This window comes from Zalophus californianus, chromosome 1, assembly GCF_009762305.2.
Source record: "Zalophus californianus isolate mZalCal1 chromosome 1, mZalCal1.pri.v2, whole genome shotgun sequence".
NCBI classification, from domain to species: domain Eukaryota; kingdom Metazoa; phylum Chordata; class Mammalia; order Carnivora; family Otariidae; genus Zalophus; species Zalophus californianus.
In genome coordinates, this window is record NC_045595.1 from 14,382,926 (window position 1) to 14,407,779 (window position 24,854).

The 24,854-nt window shown below is 55.1% G+C and overlaps 1 protein-coding gene across 1 annotated transcript in view; it reads left to right on the forward strand.

The window, feature by feature from the left end:
• The window catches only part of SLC25A42 (solute carrier family 25 member 42), a 28,196-nt gene continuing 3,342 nt past the window's right edge, over positions 1-24,854 (forward strand). The window contains exons 1-7 of the mRNA XM_027587825.2: positions 1-82; positions 16,979-17,093; positions 20,723-20,828; positions 22,436-22,461; positions 23,297-23,463; positions 23,849-23,965; positions 24,547-24,698. Of these exons, the coding sequence (XP_027443626.1) occupies positions 17,013-17,093; positions 20,723-20,828; positions 22,436-22,461; positions 23,297-23,463; positions 23,849-23,965; positions 24,547-24,698 (649 nt within the window). The 5' untranslated portion in view covers positions 1-82; positions 16,979-17,012. The remainder of the gene's footprint in view (positions 83-16,978; positions 17,094-20,722; positions 20,829-22,435; positions 22,462-23,296; positions 23,464-23,848; positions 23,966-24,546; positions 24,699-24,854) is intronic.

Consider the following 24,854-nt stretch of genomic DNA (forward strand, 5'->3'; position numbering starts at 1 on the left):
CGGGGCCGTGGTGGCCCGAGGTGGCGGCGGCGGCGGCGGCGGCGGCGGCGGTGGTGGTGGTGAAGGCGACGCGTCCTAGCCGGTGAGGCGGAGCAGAGGGCGCGGGGTGGCGCAGGCGTCCGGGGGCCCGCGCCCCTCGGGCCGAGCGAGGGCGAGGCACGGTCTTGTCGTGGGTCCTGGGGCGGGCGAGGCAGGGCGTGACAGCAGCGTCGCAGGGGTAGGGAGAGGTTAAAGCCCTCCCGTACACCCCGCGTCTGGTGTTCCTTGGGGACCCTCCCAGCCGGATCTGAACCCTCACGGTCAGTCCACACACGCCTGACACCACGTCCCTTCTTGTTGACAATACCCCCCCCCCATACACCTGAGACTGTCCACCTCGTTGACATCCCCCACATCTCCGGGGCCGTGTTCCCAGGCGCTCGGCACAGTTGGATCTTCACACCCACACGCACTTGGGTCCATGTCCCCACCAATATTCTCCCTCACACACCTGCCACCGCCCCCGCACTCATGGACACCCCCCACATCACCTAAAATTGTTCCTCTTGATGAAACCGCCACACCCAGAGCCATGCACCCCCACCTCTGCCACTGGGCCTACACCCTCTCCACCCATGCCTGAGACTATGATGCCGAACTCGTGGCCCCCCACTCACACCTGGGCCGGGTTATATCCCCTCACTGATTTTGCTCACATCCAGGTCTGTGCCCCTCTCTCTTGCTTCCTCCCTTCAGCCTCAGGTACTCTCCCCCACCCCTGCACCTGCCCTGTGCCTTTCCAGGCCCTCTTTCCATCACACATCCCCAGTCTGTTCCCCACCCGTACTTTCTTACATGTACCCCTATATTTGTGCCTCTCTGTAATCCCTGAACCGCACCCCTCCACAGCCAGGTTCCCCAACATTCACCCGAGCCTAGCTATCTCAGGATAACTGCACCCTCCCCCACCCAAAAGAAAAGCCCACCCAGATGTTATCTTTTCGTTTATGGCAGTCTGTAAAGTGATTTCCAGGCTTACAGTAATCCCCTTGGCCAGGCGAAACCAGAATTATCTCCATTTTACCAGCAACAAACCTAAAGAGACTTGAACTGGAGAGGCAGAGCCCATCCCTCCCTGAGCATTGCTGACCCTTCTCTGTAGACCTTCCCCATTTTTGCCCATCTGTTGTGCTTATTTCTGAGGGGCTGGCAGGGGAGGGGACCCCCTCCTTCCCTGCAGCTGTTCCTCAGGAGTCATGACTTTGAGTCCGGAAAGAGTGAGCTGTAAGGGGCGGCCTCTGAATGTTGCTGTAGCACGTGTCTCTGTGTCCTGGGGCTGGGTGGGGGCGGGGACACTGCAGGAGTGGGACTTCAACACCTTAGGTGCCTCCAGCGGCACCCAAGGGAGGTGTCAGCTTCCAGCCTCTGGCCCCAGCTCTTGCAGACCGAAGCCCCTTGCTGACCCTCAAGAACTCCTGGGGCTCTTAAAGCCGATAAACCTAGAGAGTAAGGAAACACTCTGCAGAGTGAGGAGAACTAATGTTAAAGCCACCTAGAGCCAAACTGTAAAACTGGAGCCTGGTGAGGTACTGGGAATAATGATTTTTCTGGAACTTTAGAAGTTCCCTGGAGTATGATTTGCAAGTGTGCAGCATAGAAGACGGTAGCTTTGTTGTGGAAAAGTAATAACGTGGTGCGGTTACCTTCTATGCAAGGTTTGCATAGCACCTCTTACCCCCCTCTGTCTCTCCCGCCAGAATGTGCCAGAGGGTCATGTCACCTTTGCCTTCTCCTGTAGAAACGAAAGCCAGTGGGGTTTTCTGTCCACATTCAAAAGGCATCATTTAAAGTGGGTGTGTTTATGTGTGTGCATGTGTATGTAGATGTAGATGTATACACATACACATTCATATGTACATGTAGTCACGTTTTATATACTACAAATGTATACACGTTACATATATACACATATGCAAATATATAAACTTTGGTAAGGTAATCGATGTACCTGGTTAAAAAAAAAAGTACAAAAGGACATACAGTGAAAACCAAGCAGGTTTGTCTGCACCCGGTACCCTTCTGGAAGCATCCATTGTTAACTTGCCCCGTTTCCTTCCAGAGATAGTCTATGGCTTGGGGGAAGGGGATGTATATCCCCCACCTCTTTTAAACCCCTGATAAATTTACATGAGATTTTTATCAAATGGGTGTGCCAGAGTTATAGCCAGTCCTTTACTGACGACTGTTGAAGTTGTCACTCATATTTTCTCCTACAAACTGAGCTGAAATGAATAGATGGACCCATGAATGAGCAAAAATGCAATGAACGTGTGTGGGGCTCGAGCCCAGACACTTCCGAAACCTCCTGGTCTTCGGGGAGTTTCCTAGGAGTGGCCAGGCCAAAGGGCATGTCCATTGAAATGGTTAATGTTCCTCCAGAGAGTTTGTGCTGCCATCAGTTTTCTCTCAGCTGTGAAACTGGATTGCTTAATTCCTCTCCCAGCAGCCAGAACAGTTACTATCAAGTGTCCTGGTTTCTCCAATCTGATAGGTAAAGCGCAGCCCGAGAGATCTTTTCGAACACCACTTCTGGGCTTTCTATTCAACTCTTGGGTGTTCTGGCCTGTGCAGTGGTGATTAAACATTGTATCTGTTTCTTTTCCCCAGTTGGACTAAAGTTCAGTCCAAGGAATATTTGAGTCCCTCCTCTGTGGAGCTCTGGACGAAACCTTGGGTTTGGGGGGCAGGGGCGTTCCTTGCAAGAGAGAGACATGGGCATTGGCCATAGTCCTGGGAGGGGAGGTTTAAAATGTTGGCTGTTACTAAGTTTTTGTTTTTCCACTTGGATCCGGCAAAAGAACTTGACTGTCAGTTGAGATTGAGATAAGTCAGATGTTAAATCTTTTGGGGAAGTTGTCCGCTATTTCCCACTACTGGTGCCAGGTGGAGGGCATCATCAGACTGAGGTCAGGCCTTTTCCCACCTGTCATCCTGTTTTTGTTCTTCTGTTTTGTCAGTTAGACACTAGAGGAATACTGAGATGATCAGAACTATTCGCTTGATTGGGTTTTGCACACCAGCTCTTTTAAAAATGTGTTATATTCTTTATTTGAAGTGCGAGATACTTCTTAATAAAAAGTTTATAATGTGCACGTGAGAAGAGAGTGTAAAGGATAGCAAAGCTAACACTTAGTTGAAGAAGTAGAACATGGCCCCCAGCAGCCCCTCCCTGGTCACTGCGCTATTTTTAAAATATGCTTGTCAGCGTTTGTTTTCTTCCCTGAGTACCTTTTGCTGCAGCTGAGTGCTTGGATTCCAGGGTCTCAACAAAGATCAGCAGAAGCCAGGTTTTCTGTTGGAGCTGTGTCAGTAGGGCAGCCTGAGAGGTCCAGGGAGGGGAGGAGTGACCTCAGGGCCATGGGCAGGTCACCAGCCAGTACCAGGAGTGTTGTCTTAGACTCCAGTCATGTCAGTGTCCTGGGGCTGCTGTAACAAGGCGTTAGCAGGAGCTAAAGATGGAATGTTTCTGTCTCCTTAAAATTCATATGTTGAAAGCTAATCCCCAACATGATGGCATTAGGAGGTGGAGCTTTGAGAAGATGATTAGGTCATGAAGGTGGAGGCCTCCTGAATGGGATTAATGCCCTTATAAAAGAGGCCCTCACCCCTTCTGCTTTGTGAGGCACAGCAAGAAGACATCTGTGGACCAGTGAGAGGGCTCTCACCAGACACCCAGTCTGCTGGCGCCTTGATCATGGACTTCCCAGCCTCCAGAACTGTGAGACATAACGTTTCTGTTGTCTAGATGCCACCCAGTCTACAGTCTTCTGTCACTGGCCAAAACAGACTAAGACTGCAGGGTCATTTCCTACTGGGGGATCTGAGGGAGAATCTTACCAGGCCCCATCTCCTGGTTTGGTGGCTATTGGCAGTCCTTGGGGTTTTGGCTTGCAGCCACATCATCCCATTCTCTGCCTCCATCTTCACACCCACGTTCTTCCCCGTGTGTTTTTCTTCTTAACAAGGGCACCTATCACGGGATTTAGGGCCCACCATAAATTCAGTATGATCTCATCTCAATATCCTTAACTCACTTCATCTGCAGAGACCCTGTTTCCAAATATGGTGACCTTCTGAGGTTCTGGATGGCCATGAACTTTGGCGGCGGACACCATTTAACCCCTCCAGCTGCGAAGTCAGAAATTCTGCCAGGATGTTATTCAAAGAAGTGCTTGTCTAGCTGCCTCTGCGGTTTCAGGCAAAACAGGGCTGATAGGGTTGGAGCGTGCAGCCCCTCATTCACCTGCCTTCCTACTGGAAGGCAGAGGCATCTGCCCAGAGCTAGCAAAGACCTGGGCAAGTGAATGTATATGTATGTGTTGCTCTTTGCCAGCCGCTTGGCATGTGCTTACCGGACCGGTCCTAGATCATCCCAGTTTATAGAAGGGTCACCAAGGGGAGAAGATAAGGGGAGCCAAGATGGACGTAGGTCAGCCAGAATCCAGACACCTGTCCCTTAAGCAAGTCACTGGTGGCACTCATGCTTGTGCTTGTGCTTACCGGACCGGTCCTAGATCATCCCAGTTTATAGAAGGGTCACCAAGGGGAGAAGATAAGGGGAGCCAAGATGGACGTAGGTCAGCCAGCATCCAGACACCTGTCCCTTAAGCAAGTCACTGGTGGCACTCATGCTTTCTGCCACTGCTAGACATGGGCGTCTGTAAGCCACACTGAAACGCCACCATGGTGCCTGGAGCCTGGGTGACCATACCGTTCTCCTACAGTCTGTAAATACCTGTGGGACAGGGATAGGTGCAGAGGAGGCAGAAACACTGGCGCTCAGAAGGGTAGGGGATGCAGATGTGGATCAGCTCTCACCATGTGATTGGGGCTCTGTAATTGATGAGTTCTAGCAGAGGATTGGGATGCTAACTCCGGGAGGGGAAAGTTCTTAGAGATCTGAAAGCCAGCAGGGAGTTAGCTAGATGGCAAAGCATTGTAAGCAAAGGGAACAAGAAAACCTGGGTATTTTGAGGCCCAAGGCACTGAGCTTGAGAGGAGATTGAGGGACCTGGTCCATGGAGCCGATGACAGGCACAGGAGGGGATTCACCTTGAGGCTGCTGCCAGCAAGGCATGGTCACCATGCCTGAGCTTAGAGCCCGTAGCAGCCTGTGCTTGCTTCCCCAGCACAGGGGACCAGGACCAGGACAGGAGACACCTTGTGACCAGTTGCAACCAGTTGCAAGCCTTCCCTGATGAAATGTTCCCATGAAGTGCTCCCGACAGATGTCATCACTGTTATACCATCTCTAGGTCACGTGCCTTTGCCATGGGATGAGTGGAAAAAGAGAATATATACGTTTCTCTTTTTTTTTTTAAGGTTTTATTTATTTATTTGTCAGAGAGAGCACAAGCAGGGGGAGCGGCAGGCAGAGGGAGAAGCGGACTCCCCATTGAGCAGGGAGCTGGATCCTAGGACCCTGGGATCATGACCTGAGGCGAAGGCAGACGCATGACCGACTGAGCCACCCAGGTGTCCCAATATATATGTTTCGATTAAGGATTAACTAGCCATGCATCCTGACCCAAGCCCCACCCAGTCTGCAGTATTTGTCCTTGTCCTAAAGGGCAGGTTCCCAGGCCTCACTGTAGCAGGCCCCAACTTAAGCCTGAGGAGGAGCTCAGGAATTCTGCACAAGTGTCCTGGAGATTCTGGGACAGGTGTTCCTAGAACCCCCTGGTGTAGCACGTCAGAGCTGGAGGAAGATGCTGTAGCTGGAAGAGAGGAGGGAGCAGGGCTGGCGGGCCTGGCTTCCAGCACCATGGGCAGACAGGACCCATTACTGGTCAGGACTTAGCCAGTGGCTGGTCTAGCCTTGGGCTGGCAAGGGGGCGTGTAGGAGCCAGGCCTTGAAGAAGGGATAGGTTTGGGGGCTGTGAGCAGCCCCTTTGGCCTGGAGCACACGGGTCAAAGCCAAGTGTCGGCTAGCCCTGAATGTCAGAGTGGGAGACATCGTCACCCACGGTGCCGGGCAGGGGCACTGGCATTGGCAGGGCGCTTGGCCAGAGCACGTGCTTCCTAAACCATTGTCATGTGGTGGGCGGCAGGGCACCGCCAGCCGGCTTCTGTTTAACACTTTGGGGAGATGAACCTGGAGAAAGTAGGGGTGGAGGGATGCTGGACACCCAGGACCAATGCTTAGCTCTTTCAGAGGCCCTGGCATGGGGGATGCAGGCTGAATGGTGAGATCTAGGAACTGGGGAGCCTGCTCAGTAGGGCCGGGTGGTGTGAGATGGGCTCCATCCCAGCTCCGTCTGACTCCTTATTATAAGGCAGAATGATACTTACCCACACCCATGACCCACTTGAGCATTGCCACCCCGGGAATATAGTAACAGATGGAAACGGAGGCCTAGGGAGGTTTAGTAACATGGCCAAGGTCACAAGCTGGACCCCATCTTCCCATAACACCAGCATGGTGTGGCTGGGAGCCTGTACATGCTCCTACTTGGGGAATTAGGCAGACAGGATAGAAGAAGTACATTTTTGCTGCCATGGGAAGTGTGCCCCAAGGGCCAAAAGACAGATGGCAAAAGCCCCTCTTGGCAGGTATATGCCTCTGACTGCTTGCTAAGCAAGGATCCTGAGCATAGCGCAGGCCATTGCCTTCCACAGAACCCCCCAGCCCAGCAGGGGAAGCCAGTGGAAAGTGGCCCTGTCTCGTGCAGCAGGGAACCATAGAGTGCTCAATATAGGGCAGAGCAACTAAGTTTTGGGAGGCGAGGCCAGGACATTTAGGAAGGGCTTTGAAGAATGCGGAGGAGTTTGCCAGGCACAGGGTGGAGAGACTACAGCCAAAGCAAAACTTGGTATGTCCAAAAAATTAATTACCTCATCCAGCAAATAACTGAGTGGATACAAGCACTGTGCTAGGCTCCCCGTGGCAAAAACACAGGACTTTTGGGGTGAGGGTTTTACACAAGTGCATCCTCTTATCAGAGGGCTGTGAGTAGTGTTGAGGGCCTTGGTTTGTTGTAGGTCACGCAAGTGCAGTTGGTAACAGGTGTCAGCAGCCCTGTGTTGCAAGGACCCAGGGCAGTGATTGACAGTAGGATGTTCTGCATCTTGCAGGACGCGAATGCCTGAGTGTCTGACCCATAGAGACTGCAGCACAGGGTTGCAGAGGCCAGTCGGTCTGAAAGGCCCGAGTAGAAGGGAATGCAGCAGGGAGAGCCGCGCAACAGCTGGTCGGGTCTGGGTTAACAGGCACGGCCGTTACGTAAGATGCTACCACTCTCTTAATAGCAGAAGTTAATGCCCATTAACTGGAAAAGAAAACAGCCTTTATCAACAGGCAGATAGGATGTTAATTGGCTTCCGTTTACTGAGAGATTACAGGATCTGTTCCGGCACTGCTTGTAAACTCCATCAACTGAGAAACGCCCCCGTTTGTGCAAACATTTCCTTCGTCCCGCAGGGTGGCGCACGCAGCACTCACCAGCAGGAATGGTGGCCCCGGCCAGGGAGCTTCTGAGGGAGTCAGGCACACGTGTGCGTGCGTGCGTGCGTGCATGTGTGTGTGTGTGTATCAGGATGGATGCACACGGGGAGCTGCTGCAGCGGGGGGGGGGGGGGGGGGGGGGCGGGGGGTGCTCACAGACAGGGCTACTTAAGATCCCAGAACCCCAGGTTCCTGTTTCCTAGACAATGCTGTTCAGTATGTTATATTGTGGAATTGCCCCCCATCCTGCTTTGCTTTGCTTCGCTTTTTGATGAGTGGAAAGATTGCTTGAACAGAAATATGATATGAAAAAATGAATTTTTGTTCATTGGGGCTGGTCTGTGACTGCTGCCTGCTGGTGGCATGTGGGGCGGAGGTGGCCCACTGCACTTGACCCCTCGTTCTTAACCCTGCTCCTGGGAAGACTCTGGCACCTGAATCCCAGTTCATGGGTACCTGTTAAAGGTACCTCCAGAGAACATACTGGGGCTGGGCCCCCTGCGGCCGTTGTCCATGGTTGGAAATGCAGCACAGGGCTTGGAAGAGTGTACGGGAAACACATGGGTCAGGGCTCTGGGGGAGGTGCAGGGGACAGAAACCCATCTCAAATTGGCTGAACTGGAATGGGAACTTTGTGGGCTCCGGGGTGGGAAAAGTCTAAGTGCTTCTGGCACCTTCCATGTTCTTTGGTAGCTCCCAGGTTCTTCTAGCACCACTGGGCCCCAGGACACCCCAGCTCAGCAGACATCCATCCCCCTCCCCCTGGCCTTGGCTCTGTGTCACTGCCCTCAGGGCCTATCTGCTTTCCCTCGTGAGAGAAAGAGGACTTCTCTGGCCCAGTGGCTCCTTCAAAACTCCCAGTCTTTGGGTCTGGTGCTCCAAACTGAGGGCCACCTGGGTCACCCTGGAGTCAAGGGAAGGGTCAGCTGCCCCTTCTCCAAGGTGGCAGAGGCAGTGTGTGTGGCTGCCCAGTGTGCTATCTCCAGAAGGGGCCAGATATCCACTGCACATGTGGCCTGCCTTCTAGGAGCTTAGACATCTCCTCTGGGCTTTTGGTCATTGCCAAAATCATCAGCAGGTGTTCTTCACAGGTGAGGAGGAAGGTGAGCAATAGTGAGCAGTGTGTGTTGTCCCTCTGGTGATAGTAGGGTCCTCTGGGAGTTAAGAACACAGTGCTCAGGCCTACGGTCAGTTGGCCTGGGAGAGGCTGGCGGCTTTGGGGTTTTTCTTTTTTAATGTTTAAACTTGTTTTGTTGGGGTATAAGTTTCGTACAGTAAAGTGAGTAACTCAAGGAGTTTTTACATGTGTGTTCACATGTGAAACCAGATCAAGATACAGAGCATTTCAAGCCCCCAGCTGGCTCCTCCGTGACCCTTCCCTGTCCTACCTCCCAAAGCTAACCCCGGTCTGATCTTTATCACCGCTGATGCTTTATTGTCTGTGCTGGATTTTTTTTAATTGTGATAAAATATATATAACATAAAATGTACTGTCTTCAGCTTTGCTTTGTGTGTAGTTCATTGACGTTAAGTGCGTTCACATTGGTGTGCAACCATCACCACCATCCGTCTCCAGAACTTTTCCATCTTCCCAAACTGAAATTCGGTCCCAATTAAACCCTAACTCCCCGCTCCTCCCGTTCTGGTTTCTGTCTCTATGAATATGAGGACTCTAGAGACCTCATATAAACAGAATTAAATATCCATCTTTTTGTGACTCATTCATTTCACTTAGCATGATGTCCTCAAGGTTCATCCACGGTGTAGCATGTGTCAGAATGTCCTTCCTCTTTAAAGCTCAGTGACATGCCACTGTATGGATAGACCAGGTTGTGTTACTGTGCTTGGATTAGACTCATTCGGTACACAGTCTTTCGTGTTGGCTTCTCGTTCTCCACTATTATGTCTGAGGCTTGTCCCTCTCGTTGCATGTGGCAGCAGCTTGTCCTTCTCTGTTGTGTGGCACCTGGTCGTGTGACTGTACCACGTGCGAGAACTCATTCTGTGGGTGGCCGTCTGGGTGGTGTTCACAGAAGGTGCTCGACATCACCGTGAGAGAGGACGTACTACTGTGCCGGCGTTCAGAGTTCCCAGATGAAGTCTCAGGGTCTCCAACACTGAGAGAGGCACTAGGGGAGGCATGTGGGGATCATCCTGGCTGGAGTCCAGAGGTGGAAGCACCAGCAGGGGTGTTGCGGGGTGGGGGTGTTTTGTGCTCTCCCATGAGCAGAGCCTTAGATGGCCTGCCGTGTACTCAGCCTGAGCTGGCTCCAGCCTTGGGGGTCCCCTTTCTCACTGCTCTGGCCACCCGGGGTGCTCCTTCCCACCACTCCCACCCTGTGCATTCGTCAGGAAGCCTTCCCAGACACCAGGACAGACCCTGCCCTGCATCTCTCCACCACAGAGCCCCACTCAGCAGCATCCCTGTGGGCCATCTGCCCACACTCCTCAGGCCATCTCCCCTGCCCACTGCGGTGCCACCTGTCCAGAGTGTGTACTCAGCAGGCACACAGTTCATCGGACTCAACCCCAGAGGGATGTAAATACTGGACCAGAGCAGGCCGGTCCTTAAGGCTCCCCTTTCTAGAACCATCCCTCCAACTGTCAGGACAAGAGGATTCTAGAACCTTTAGCCCCCACTCACAGGCTCCCAGTCTGGCCAAGCCCTGGCCCTGCCCAGCAGCACCATTCCAACTTGTGTGGGCTCCTCTTACTGGGAGCAAAGGAGTGAATTCCCTTTGGTGCCCCCTGCCCAGCCACTGGGTAACCCAGAGTGCCCTGGGGAAGGCTGGGGCGGGGGTGGGTCCCACAAGCCAGAGAAACACGGTGAGCGAGTGGAGTGGAGAGAAGACATGGGAGCAATAAAGACCAGGATGATGAGCAGCAGAGCTGGCCCTCAGACAGGAGCTTGCACCCGGCCGTGCACCACCCGGCCTCACCTTTGTCTGCTGAAGCGGTCTTGGGGCCCTCAGGCACACATTAACACCTGTCCTTAGCACACCTTGTCCAGCTCCTGCAGCTGCTGGGATCCTTCAGAGTGCCCCTTGTCATCTACGTGGGGTCAGTCCCCCCACGAAACCTCCCCCTCCACCTGCGGTGGTCAGAGGACATCTCAGCCTGTGGCCCGCGTTGGAAGATTGGAGCAGCAAGGAAGTAACAGAGTGTCTTGTTTTAACCCAGAGCATAAAGTGGTCATCCACAAGGTCATTACTGATCTGAATAAATGGCTGAAGAAGTAAATCAGTTGGGGAGAAGAGACCACAGTTCTTGTGTAAGAATTTCTAGTCATGTATGTTGATTCTCCCTCTCTGGGAGGGGAGCTTAACTCCTGTCACACACACACACACACCCCAGGGGGCACTGGTTCCGAGAGAAGAGTCTGGAACAGCGTCGCTCAGCAGGGGGACAGACAGCTGGCTAAGCCCACCTAACCCAGAGGTCCAAGTCGGTCTCACCTGGATTAAGTCTGTGCTCTCAGGTATAATGTCGTGAGGAGAGGGCTCCCCTCTCCTCACCTCCAACGTCTTCCCGAGACCACACAACCCCAAGCTCATGGTAAGAAAACACCTCAGACAGATGGCGCTCGGGGCATTAAGGGAGTGGGATTTGGGGGCAGAAAAGGGTGACTGGGGGAATAACTGGCCAAGCCAAACGAAGCCTGGAGTTCTGTGGACAGTCATGTTGGAACAGGACTGATAACAGTCTCTCCAGCCAGGCCAGCCCAGGCCCCTTTCACGGCCAACACCTAGGGCCAGCCTCCCTTTTCATGGTCGCCCTTCTTGACTCTTCAGGCCGTGGCACTGGAGGGTCTCAAGAGGCCCCTGCTTCTTCTTTTTCTGTCTTATCAGATACCACCACGTGTCACTGTTCTCTGCCCCTAATTCACCTCCACTGCCAGGGAACCAGAGCCTCAGAGGCCCTGAGCAACGTTTCATGTGAGGCCCCACGTGCGGAAGGTAGGGCAGCCAGGGTTCGTCCCAGTCAGACCTTGTCTGTGTTTTCAAATGTCTGTGTTTCAAAATGTGTTTCAAATGCCCAGCCTGCTCGTGTGCCTCATTATCTTAGGTTGTGTCCAGGATATTAGATTTTTCAAATCATGCAAGGCCCAGGGTATCAACTCTCAGACATGGTTTCTGCTGGCTTCGTCCAGGCTTGTGGGAACCAGCAGACCAGGGCTGTCTTCCAAGTTCAAGACTGGAAGTTCTCAGGCCTCCAGACATCAGGCCTTGGTCCCTCAGGGACTTCTTCCCATACCTTCCTTCTGCCAGGTGCCAGCCCACAGCAGGGACTGCTTACCCAGGGCCCCACCTTGGTGATGCGGACTCTGACGTCTGTCCCTGCAGAATGCCCCGCCGGCCCTTGGCTGCCTCTTCCAGGCTCATGTCCCAGAGTCAGAGTCTTGGGCCCCTTGGATTGCCGCCCAGGAACCCATGCTGTCCCTTTAGGTCTGGGACGCTTCTCTAAACAGGTTGTCCATGTTCTGTGTTAAAAGTTGCCCTCAGGGAACGATTGGGGGCAGCCAGACCTTCCACCCTGCTTTCCCTACCCTGCTGTTCCTTCAGGTTAAGCAAAGTCTTAAGGAGCATGTGGTTCTCTAGGAGAACCATTCAGGATGAAAGGGGGCCAGGGCTCCATGGAGAAGGATATGGCCATGACTTTGGAGTCCTGCGTCAAGGTTGGAGTTCCCTCTGCCCTTGGTCTGACCCAAGTTTTTCTGTGTTGCATCAGCAAGGTGAAGAGATACACCAGTGACCATGACACCCCTAATGGGTAGTGGCAGCGATTATCACCATAGTGGTCTCCAGCAGAGGACTTGTGCTACCTTAACTTGCCCATCGGTAAAGCAGCACCCGTATCGGTGGTGAAGGCTGGCCCGATTAGCGAGCAAGGTGGCAGAGGGATTTAATAAAAACGGCCATCGTGTCATTGTGTGTAGGGTCTGCCTTCACCCTGTTCTCAGCCCGTGTGCAGAGCCACAGATGGGCCCTGGGTGAAGGCCTCAGCCTGACGCCCCGCAGCTGCTGACCCCAGAGAGGCCAGGGTCAGGCTCTCCCTGCCAAGAAGGGCACTGGTCTCCCCACAAACCAGGAGCCCCACTCCCTTGCACAGGGCTCCCATGGCTGCCAGCGCCCTTCCCCAGCCCAAGACACTAAGCCCCTGGCTTAGAGGCCCCAAGTGGACAAGGAGGAGCCAGATCAGCCCACCAGCCCGCCCCTCAACAGCCACAGACATCTGAAATGTGTTTCTCCGAAACCTCTGGCACATCCAGAAGCTCGTGGTTTTCATAAGGCATTTTTTTTCTTTAGCCTTTTTTTTGTTTTGTAAAGATTTTTCATTTATTTATTTGACAGAGATACAGCGAGAGAGGGAACACAAGCGGGGGGAGTGGGAGAGGGAGAGGGAGAAGCAGGCTCCCCCCCGAGGAAGGAGTCCGATGCCGGGCTCGATCCCAGGACCCTGGGACCATGACCTGAGCTGAAGGCAGACGCTTAATGACTGAGCCACGCAGGCGCCCCTTTCTTTAGCCTTTTATTAGGTTTACAGAAAAGTGGTAGAAATCCTAAGAGTTCCAGTAGACACTTCGTCCAGCCGCCCCCCGTGTCAGCACCATTCAGGATACAGTCGTGTGGCCTAGAACATAGGCACTGACGCCACGGGGGGGCTCCCCTCCAGCCTGGACGTGGGCCCCCACTAGAGCTTACCCTAACATGCTCCTTCTGGTCCAGGCCCCCACGTCGCACTCGTCATCCCATGTGCCTCGTGTCCCCTGACCTGTGACGGCTCCTCAGCCTTTCCATCATCGTCCACAGCCTTCGGACTTGTGCTGAGAACTGCTGGGTCGGGCCCAGTGGAGCATCCCTCCGGGTGGTCTGTCCACTGCTTCCTCATTAGCCGGAGGCCGTGCGCCTTTGGGAGGAATCCCGCTGAAGGCACGTGTCCGTCCTGGGGCACTGTGTGGGGGAGGCGAGCTGTCGGTCGGCCCTGTCGCCGGTGGTGTTGACCTTGATCACTTCATCAAGATGGGGTCTGCTCATTAGTGACAGGTTGAGTGGCCTTCCCCCATGGGGATGTGAGTCACGCACTTCCTCTGTCCCATCCCCCTGCGTAGCTTCTCTTCCAGGCCTTCGCTGGGAGCCTCAGCGGCCCCCGAGTCCCCGTGTGCATGTATTGGGGAGCACACGTTCCAAGGCGTTTGCCAGACCCCCCAAAGAGGCGCCACCCCCAGCCTCCCTCCTTGCCCGTCCCCACCTCATGCACACTTCATTACTGCCTCTGTACTTGCAAACAGCCTTTCACTCAGGGTTCCACCTGCCTTTCTCCGTTACGAGCACAGTCGGGCATCTGTCGTCTTTTTTTTTTTGTCATATTTTAAAGTAGTCTCCTGGTGACCGGGCTATTTCTTTGCCCTTTTTTGTCTTGAGTTGGTTTTGTTTTGTTACTGATTTGAAAGAGCAAAGAGCTCTTTGTTTCTTAGAGAACTTAGCCTTTGGCCTGAGGGACAAGCTCGAGGTCTTTCCCCCCTGGTTTCGCCAGGGCAAGGATCTCCTCTCCACTCTGTGAGCCTTGGAGCACTGCCAGGAGGCGCTGAACCCAGCTGAGTGGCTGGCAGCCTGAGACTGCCCACTCTCCGGCGTTGGGGGACCCCGGCCCCCCTTCCCTAAAAAGGGCCCTTAGCCTTAGTGTCCTGTGGCTGCCTTGACAAGTCCCCACAGACCGGAGGCCTGAGGTAACACAATTTTAGTCTCTTAATTCTGGAGGTTAAAAAGGTCAAAACTGAGGTGTGTGTGGCCGTGCAAGTCTCTGAAGGCTCCAGGGCAGGCTCTTGTCTCTACCAGCTTCTGGGGACTCCCGGGGGTCCCCGGCTTGTGGCCACATCACCCCAGTCTCTGCCTCCGGTCACATGGCCTTCCTGTCTGTCTCCTCTTCTGTCTGATCAGATCACGTTGGTGGGGGGATGATCCAGGAAAGTCTCATGTCGTGATCCCTTCCTTAATTACATCTGCAAATACCCTTTCCAGTCGCACTGGAATCCAATCATAAGTTGTGGGTGGAGATGTCTCTGGGGGGCTCCCGTGACTTGCTTCGGGCACTCTGTCTCCTGCAGTGACACGGTGTCGTAGGTCTGCACGGCTCTGTGTGGCAACGTTTCTGTGCTCATCCACCACACCAAGGCCCCCTCATGAACTGTCTGCATTGAGTTCCCGCAGCAGGTCCTGGAGCCAAACAGCTGAGGGAAGAAAGGTCCACCAGGCTGGACAGGCAGCCCCCTCTGAACCTGCACAGCCTGCCCAATGCAGAGCACCACCCACCAGCCTCGAACCGGCTCTTGTCTCCTGGGGAGCTCGGAGCAGGAGTTGGAGGGAGGGTGCGGCCATAGATCAGAGCCGTGTGAGGCTGGGACCAAAGGGTTGGATCCTTTCTCAGGAAGGCACTTTTCACAGAATGTGTCCGCATTCAATGTGCCCACGCCCCCGACACAGCCCTCAGAAAGGCTGTACCATCCGTCTGCGTGCCTGGATGTGGGGACCATCCCCTGGGGTCCATAGCATTGGGGATGGTGCTGAGTCATAGCTGTCTACACTGCGGGTGGGGGTGAAACAGTCTCCGTGCCCCCCACAAGCTGATACCCCAGCAGCTGGCTTGAAAAGTTCCGTAGGGCCTACTTTCTCATTGTGGGTTTGTGAACAGTTTGGCATTTATATACAAATTGGCAAAGGTAACGGTTTCCCTACACCCCACACACCTAATTTCCACTGCTAATAACACTTCACTTTGGTACATTCGTCACAACTAATGAGCAAATACTGATAGATGACTATTAATTAAAGGCCATAGTTTATTCAGATTTCCTCAGTTTTCCCTAATACCCTCTTCTTGTCGCCAAATCCCACCTGACATCTAGTCGTCACGTCTCCTTAGGCTCTTCTGGGCTGAGACTGTTTCTCGGACTTTCTTGTTTTTGATGACCTTGACAGTTTTGAGAACACTCCCTCTTCAAGAGCAAAGCAGCTACACAAACTATCTGGGATTCTTCTGCCTGGGAGATTGCCTCTTCCCAATTTATTTATGAATTCAATCATGTCTTTCTTTTTTTTTTTAAGATTTTTTTTTTTAAGATTTATTTTTTATTTACTTGACAGAGAGAGACACAGCGAGAGAGGGAACACAAGCAGGGCGAGTGGGAGAGGGAGAAGCAGGCTTCCCGTGGAGTCGGGAGCCCAATGGAGGGCTCGATCCCAGGACCCTGGGATCGTGACCCGAGCTGAAGGCAGATGCCTAACAACTGAGCCACCCAGGTGCCCCAGATTTTAAGTAATCTCCACACCCAACATGGGGCTCAGACCCACAACCCTGAGCTCAAGAGTCGCACGCTCCACTGACTGAGCCAGCCAGGCTCCTCTAATCATTTATTTCTAACTGTGGACTTGTGGATATTTATTTTATACCTTGGGCTATAATCCAGTGCTTATTGCTCAGAGCGTTCCGGCTTTGACCACTGGCAGCTCTGTGATTCTCCTGCCTCTCCTATTGTCACATCCGCATTGGTTTCGTTCCTGCCTGGCACCTCAGGGTGCTCTGGGCTCATTCCTGCCCTTAGAAGCAGCCGTTCCTCCTGGAACCAGGGCCCAGTTGAGGTGGGAAACAGCAGCAGAGGACAAGTGGAGGGGAATCCTCTTTGTGCTTTCTAGGGCCTTCTGCCCCGGCATTGACGTGGGGTCCCCGGGAGGACCTGGAGGGCAGGAGGGGCCTTCACAGCCCGCTCAGGGATGTCTGCATCATTTGCATCATTTTACAAGAAAGTGCATCGATTTATTGGATAATCTTAAAGCACGGGAACCGAGACCTCCAGGAACCCCAGTGCACAGTTGGCATCTTGGTGACACTCGTCCTTCATCCTTTTTTCTGTCTGTTCTCCTCACTGTGGTTTGCTGAGCTTTGCTGAGCTTTGTGGGTACTTCCACCTAGAGGTTAAATGGAGGTTTCCGGGGAGGAATCCTCAAATATTAGGACCCTTTACTGTAAGCTTGGCCAGAAAGATCGGGCAAACTTGCAGTAGGAAAAAGAGTAATTTTCTAAGTGTTTCTTTGGATAGATATTCAGGTCCAAGCTGACAAAAGCCCAGTGGGTGCTCGGGTCCAGGGAGGTGGGGCCACCTCTGCCTCCTGCTGTGTGACCTTCAGAGGTGGCTTCACCTCTCTGAGCCCATCTGCCAGGTGGTACTGGGTTAAAAAAAAAAAACAGACAACTCAGAGGCCTGTTTGTGATGATCAAACCAGAGAGCCAATGAGAAGGGCTTTTGTCAATGATTAAGCGATCTGCGCTGGGGACTGCCATTTGGATGCAGGTGCCTGCGTCCTTCCCCTGCAGGGAAACAAGCGGGTCTGGCTAGAGCACCCTGCTAGGCTTCAGGTGACTCAGGGATGAGTCACAGGCCTGAGGCAGGTCGGGTTGGCCCTCCTCTCGCCAGGTCTTACCGTACCCCCTCTCTCCCAGGACCGAGTCTCCTGCTGCCCAGAGCTGGCCTGGAATGGGTAATGGTGTGAAGGAGAGTACGGCGCGTGTGCGTGAGGATGCCGAGGCCATCCTGCCCTCACCCGTCAATTCCAAGGCAAGTACCCTGCCTCCCTGATGGGCGTTTTCCTGAGGTCCCTCTTCTGTATTCCTGCACCCCATGGCAAATTGCCCCCCCACACACACACATACTCTGGGTGGAGCTGTGTTGTTGGGAGGCCGTTAGCAGAGGGGGGTGCAGGAGGTTGGCCTCCTTCTGTTCCATTTAAAGTCCCGTTTGTGATGTGGATCCAGTCTGCCCATCCACTTGGTAAGAAGCCAGAACCTCGCCCAAATTTGGCTAGGAAGTCAAAAGGTGTCCTTGAACTCCTTTTCTTGCTCGGATTAGTGAGCATGAGAGAGTTAGTCATGGGCAGGGCCCACTGTGGGGGCTGGCGCTCGCATGCAGGGTGCGCTCTCAGCTCCCAGTCTCCTCTCTCAGGTTCATCTCTGATTCCACCCTTCTCTCGAAGAAAAGGTATATTCCCTTTGAAAGAAATGGGATCAGCCCTATCCTCGTTCACCAAAGAAGCCAGTAGAGGCTCTTCTGGCTGAACCTGGAGCACAGACTGACCCAGCCCCACACAGAAACCTGGCACTGGGGCCCACGGGCCATTCTCAAAGTCCACGGGGTCAAAGGCTGAAGCGGCATCATCCTCCGGCCTTCCCCAGCTTTCCTCAAATTCTAGGGCACCCTGGGAAGCACCAGATGGGCAGGAGGACTGGTTTGTAGGGTCACCGTGTGGGGCCACCGTCGCAACGCTGGGGGTAGATGTGCGGGAGCAAGGCCAAACCCCAGAGCGGGCACATCTGTCCCTCATGGTGTAGCGAACTCCCCAGCCCCTGGCGGGCTGGCTGAATCCCACCGAGCGGACGTGCCCAGCCACAGGCCCGGTGCCCGTCATGCACTGGGACACAGCCGGTGTTGATTTTCTGCTACGCTGGCCAGCACGGCCGCCATCAGTCTTGGTTCGTTCAGCCAGCCTGATGGGGGGAGCCTACTGTGCCAAGACCCATGTCTTTGGTGAAGGAGCTGAGCATCTTCTTGTGGCATTCACAGCCCGCGTGGCTCCTATCTGTGGACCACCCGCTTTTTCTCTACTGGGCCATCTGGCTCGTTCTTCACTTGTGCGCACTCTCTGTCTGACGGGTATGGTGCCTGGCCAATCCATGACGCCTGCGTCGAGCTCTTCAAAGAATCAGCCGGCCCTGGTCACTTAAGTCACTGGGAACGTTGGCCAAAGGCGGGGGCGGCCTCATCCAGCAAGCACAGAAGTTGGGCTCACGGCACATCCCCGGAGTGCCACATCCCGAGTGAGGTTTAAGGTCACGCGTGCCCGACATGTGATCACGTAAAGGCCGTGGAAGGGGCGCCTCGGCTTCGCCTCTAGGAGCAGCAGGGCATGTGGACCATCCTTGGGGTACGCCCTCGTCTCCCAGCGGCCCACAAGGTGAACCGTCATCACGCTGACCCCCAGAGGAGATTGGGACCCAGTTGGGCCTCGGAGCTGTTGCCAGGAACACCACCGAACCTTCCAGCGCCTGACATCCACACTTCACAAAGCGGGTGGAGCCAGACCTCCAGAACCTTGCTGTGTGATCCAGAAAAGGCAGGGGTCCCCCAGTGACAGACTTCCGTGCAGGAAGAAGCTGGAATCCAGAGGTGAAGCTCCACCTCAGAAACTTAGGCAGGAAAACACTGCCATGGGAAATCGCTTCTCTAGGGAGGGGAGGGCCCAGCTGCTGGAGGAGGTTCTGGGGACATTAAGGGAAAGGAGCTGAATCCCCCCCAGGGACAGGGACAGGTTGTAGGGCATCACAGCCCTGGGGAGCACCCAGACCCGGCCAGGAGACAGCACATCAGTGTGTCAGGGGTGAGGAAAGGAGGATCAGAGAGGCCATCGGTTACTGCAAGCAATTGGGACAGAGCCCAGATTCAGGCCAGGTGTGCGGACAGACTTGGAGCCCAGCCCTTCACCCCTGATCCACCTGCTGAGCAGAGCAAACCTGGGGAGTGGCCCTGGACCCCATCATGCCCACTCAGACCCAGGCTGCCAGTTGTACCCCCCAAATGCCCCTTATCCATCCCCTAGTCCTAGCCCCCATCTCTCCACCCTGAGCTTCTGCATGCGCTGCCTCCTCTCTGGTTACAGTTAAAATGGCCTGTCTACCTTCTGTGCATTTCCGTTTCTCTTTGGGTAAACACCAGCCTGCTTGCTGAGCCCCCAGGTTCCTTGGAGTTCAGCCCCCACCCTCCTTTCATCTCCTCTCTCCTTCCTGTGCCCCCTCCCTTTTGCTGTGTCAACCACCCTGCCTTTCTTATGGTCCCCCGGGACCCCCGGCTTTTTCTCACCTGGGTCCCTGGGTGTTCCATTCCTCCCCTTCTTATATGATCTCTCTCTCTCTCTCTCTCTCTCTCTCTCTCTCTCTCTCACACACACACACACACATCCCAGTTAGCTGCACCTCATCCTTCAACCTCAGCCCTTCACCCCTGACCCCATGTTCTCCCGGGACCCTAAGGCCCCACTTACAGCCATCCTGGATTGGTGACTCTACACATTTTAATTTAATTTTATTTATTTGAGAGCAGGAGCTCGAGCAGGAGGGGGATCAGAGGCAGAGGGACAAGCAGACTTTGCATCGAGCGCGGAGCCCAATGTGGGGCTTGATCTCAGGACCCTGAGATCATGACCTGAGCCAAAATCAAGGTTGACACTTAACCGCCTCAGCCACCCAGGCGCCCCTACACGTTTGTCTAAAGCTTTAGTTCATGTCTGGCTCTCCCTGTGGACTGGCAGCCCCAGGGGCAAGGAGGTGTCCTACACATCCCTACCCACACACACTGTGTCCCAAGGCCTCTCAGGGCACCTGGTTCCTGTCAGACTCTAGGGACTCCTGGGATCACTGAATGACCTGCCCCTCACCGTCCTTCCTCACTGTGGAGCCAGGGAAGATGGGAGCCCCCCCGGTCCCCAGTGCTCCCCGTGATGGCTTGGCGAGAGTTCTGTGGCTGAGTCAGCTGGGGAAACGGAGACGCCAACCTGATGAGCTGGTGATTTCTTGTGCGACTCCTCATGGGGAGCTTCGAGAAGTCTCGGGAAAGTGCTGGCTCCAAGGCTGGCCTCGTGATGCAGGCTGGCCACCATCACCACCACCCTCACCTTGGTTGGATAAAGAACCACAGATGCCGGCCACTGCGGGCCTGATGGAAAGTTGTGGAACGGGGTCACATGGACACAGTCAGGTTCTGCTTGCTTGACACTGGCCTGATGCCCAGACCACAGGGACCCTTGTCCAGCGCACACAGGCAGTGGGCACAGCCAGAGTCTGCACTTGGTCGGGGGGGGGGGGGCGGGTAACCCATCTGTTTGGGGTCAGGCCTGTCGTAGGCTGTCTCTGGGAAGTTGGAAACTCATGGGACAGCCCCGCCAGTGGGTCACCTCTCATGCAGATGGTCCCTGTCCCCCAGGAAGGTTTTCACTATGTCCCACCCAGGTTCTGTGGCTGGTGGACTCGTGACAGCCTGCCCCGGGCCCAGCAGGGCTGTGACGCTTGCACAGTTATGCCTTTTACAGCCCTCGAGGGGACAGAAGGAAGATGCTTCTCCTGGGGGCAGTCGCCAGCAGGGCCAACCCCTGTCCCTTTCTCTCTCATGACAAACTGTACTCCTGTGTTTTCTTGCAGAGTGATCACAGGCAAGTTCTCAGCTCCCTCCTGTCTGGGGCCCTGGCCGGTGCACTTGCCAAAACGGCAGTAGCTCCCCTGGACCGAACCAAAATCATCTTCCAAGGTAAATGCTCTCTGTCCCTCTGTTCTGTATGATGGAGATGCTTCCCGGCAGTCCCCCGTCCTCCACAGCTGCCGATCTGCACTGCAAATTGGCTTTAAAAAAATGCCTCTTTAAAATCGACTTAGAAACTCTGTTAGCATCCCAGGGCTGCCATCACAAAGTACCACAAACCAAGCAGCTTACGTTCTAGAGGCCAGAAGTCTGAAATCGAGGTGCCAGCCGGGTCGGTTCGTTTTGCAGACTCTAGGGGGGCGCCCTCCTTGCCTCTTCCAGCGCCCCGGGCTCCAGGCATCTCTGGCTTATGGTCACGGCGCCCCAGTCTCTGCTTTCCCCTCCATGTCTGTGTCCTCTCCTCTTAGAAGGACACTTGTCATTGGATTTAGGGCCCACTCCACTCCCGTATGACCTCATCTTAATTTAATTACATCTGCAAAGACCCGTTTCCAAATAAAGTCACCTTCACTTGTACTGGGCTCGAGGACACAGACATCTTTTGGGGACCGTCACACTCCCTCCTTGGGTGTAGCAGCCACAGGGTCCCCTGAGACATGAGGCCTTTCCGTCCCACAGACAGTGACCGGTTCCTAGAAGAAGGCAGTCACAAGCTGGGACCCCTGCCCCTCCACTGTTTGGGAGGAAGGGACTGCGGATTCAAGCCAGGCCATGCCCACTTGCGTGAGCTGGTCCCTTAGCCTCCCCGTGCCTCCGTTTCCTCATCCACAAAACAGGACGTTAGTATCAACCTCTGGAAGGAGCAAGCTGGCGTGCGAAAGGGCATGCGGCTGAGCACCCGCCTCCCCGTGTGTCGGCAGCCTTGTCACCTGGAGCGAATGCACAACGTAGCGCCCTGCAGGGAGCTGTGCTTAGCTCTGGTGGCCTCGGTGTGTACACACGTCCGCACAGATGCGGGTGTGAGCGTGTCCTGGGAGCTCAGCAGACACTCCTCAACGCTCCACTCCGGGAGTGGAGAGGGAGGCTGCAAGACCATGACCCCTGCCGGCCGCAGCGGCTCAGGGCGGTGGGGGGCCTGCCAGCGGAGCATGCCGTGGCATCGGGGAGCGAGGTGGCCGCCAGCGAGGGTGGGAGAGGCTGGTCAGGGGCGCCACACCCACACTTGCGGGAAGAAAGGGTGGGCTCTCAGCGGAGAACACCCCCGGGCCTTGTTCTGAGAGGCCCAGGCCCCTCAGTTGCTCTGCACAGCTGGTGGCTAGGAGGCCTTTCTTGAAAGGGTTTGGTTGAATTGGGGTCCAGCCAGGTGCGGGATGCTGAGTGTCAACCCCAAGAAGCACAGGCTCTGCAGAAACCCTCACTTTTCCTGGGAGGGAGGTGGTGGCTCAGCTCCCCTGAGTGGGGATAAGTTGACATGTCAGGGGCCCTGGGCCCAAGGGTGCAGGGTGCAGCGGGTGAGGAGGTTCCCTGGAGGAGGGTGACCGTGATTGGGAATGGTCCACACCTCAGCCCCTAGCGGGGGAGCATCCGCAGTGGCTCTTCTCACTCCCCGTGCTCAGACGCAACCCCTGCATTGGGGGTCCCATAGACCCAGGTCCCATCCTTCACATCTAATGGTCTCTGTTGTGTTTTTGTGTTTTTTTGGTTTTTTTTTCCAGTGTCTTCAAAAAGATTTTCTGCCAAGGTAAGCCACTAGGTCACCAACTCCTGGTTCTGGGGCCATCACCATGTGCCCTGCTAGGCTGACAGGAGGTGGTGGAGGCACATGGCCAGGGGTGGAGGGAGAGGCTTTTCAACGTGTGTTTTCCCTCTGGTTCCCCCACAAGCCAGTTCTCCGAGCTGCCAGGGCACCGAGGCCTCCCCCACCAGGCCCCAGGGCAAGGGCCACCTGTCCTGGCACCCCAAGCTCTGCCTGGATATAGCCCACTCTAGCCTCGTCCTTGGGGTGGTGGGGAGAGGACTTGGAGTTATAAACCCATGATTTCACATTTGATTCATTTTTTTAAAAGATTTTATTTATTTGTTAGTGCAAATGCAAGAGCAGGGGGAGGGGGAGGGGGAGAGGGAGCAGCAGACTCCCCTGCTGAGCAGGGAGCCCGATGTAGGGCTTGATCCCAGGACCCCGAGATCATAACCTGAGCCGAAGGCAGACACTTAACCAACTGAGCCACCCAGGCGCCCCACATTTGATTCATTTTTAAACAGAGAGCAGGCATTACTTTCTTGGGAAAAGATAAAGAATATCTTTAGAAGCTAGACTACCAGATAGACCAATCAAACACCGTCAGTGTGGGGCTGTCACCTGCAAACCTGGTTTGCCCTGGCTCACTTTACTGTTCGTAAGGTCGGGGGACTAGGGGGAGCGGGGTCCCCACACGGGGCCCAGAGAATATGGGGGAGGCAAGGTGTGGTGGGATCGGTAATGTGGGCCCCAGTTACAGTGCTGGACAAAAGAGGGTGTTCACCGTGGAGCGGGGAGCGGGGCAGGCAAGGGCATTGACCTTGCCCCTCCCCCCCAGGAGGCCTTCCGGCTCCTCTACTTCACCTACCTCAACGAGGGCTTCTTCAGCCTGTGGCGCGGGAACTCGGCCACCATGGTGCGCGTGGTGCCCTACGCCGCAATCCAGTTCAGCGCCCACGAGGAGTACAAGCGCATCCTCGGCCGCTACTATGGCTTCCGCGGAGAGTGAGTGCCCGCCCCCAGCCCCCCCGAGACCCTCTCAGCTCTACCCCGTCTCCTGCCCTCCCGTCTTCCGCATGCTCACCATGACAGGAGTCCTGCCCTTTGCCTGCTCTTCCCTCAGAACCTAAGTCCCAGTGGGACCCATGACCCCAGCCATTGCCCCCAGTGTCTGTAGGGAAGGAGCGCTTCATTCATTCATCCACACAAGCGGATGGGAAGGAAAGGCAGCCATGGGAACCTCACAATGACATCCACCCAAGAGACCCCATCACTCGGCCATGAGGAAGCCAGTCCCCGGCCACTCCTTGGTTCTCCCCACTGGCCGAGACCTGTGGGCACCCCAAGTCTTGAGGGGGGGTTCTCATTTTCTCCCTGCCCCCTCTTTCAGAGCCCTGCCACCTGGGCCCCGCCTCCTTGCGGGCGCACTGGCTGGAACGACAGCTGCTTCTCTGACCTACCCCCTGGACCTGGTCCGAGCCAGGATGGCCGTGACCCCAAAGGAAATGTGAGTTCCCGGGCCAGGCGTGCCATTCCGCAGCTGCCCCAGAAAGGCAGTAGTTGTTTCTTTCACCCTAGGGGTCAGCTTCTACTTACATTGAACCAAAAATCTTCATTTTTTTTTTTCTTAAGATGTATCCATCCATTTTTAGAGAGAGATTAGAGTGGGGGGCAGGGGCAGAGGGAGAGGGAGAGAGAATCCCAAGCAGACTCCACACTGAGTGGGGAGCCTGACACGGGGCTCGATCCCATGACCCCGAGATCATGACTGGGGCCGAAACCAAGAGTCAGACGTTTAACCAACTGCGCCCCCCAGGCGCCCCCCAAAGTCTTCATTTTGAATTAGCACAGATAGGTTACAAGGGCTGCTCCCCCAGTGATCTGGGCAGCGAAGGTGGGATATGGCCCGAGGCACACATTTCCCCCCTCCAGTGCCAAGGCTTTTGCTACATGGTTGTGTTCCTTAAAGCAAGCACCAGCAACGAGTCCCTGGCCCTCCAGACTCCGGGAGGGAGCTGAGCTTTAGTTGAGGCCAACGGCCCCTCTTCGTGCCCACGGCTCACCCGCTCCGTCCCTCTGCCCTGCAAGGTACAGCAACATCTTTCACGTCTTCGTCCGCATCTCCCGAGAAGAGGGCCTAAAGACCCTCTACCACGGATTCACGCCCACCGTGCTGGGGGTCATTCCCTACGCGGGGCTGAGCTTCTTCACCTATGAGACGCTCAAGAGCCTGCACAGAGGTAAGGAGCCGGGAGCACGGGCTGCTCCTCCCCGGGGCCGCACAGACTCAGAGGCGGGCCACTGAGGTCCCTGCCCTGGGAGGGACGGGCTCCCGGCCAAGGTCCGAATCAGAACGAGATAGACACCGAGCCACCACGGAGGCAGCTGGACTCCCA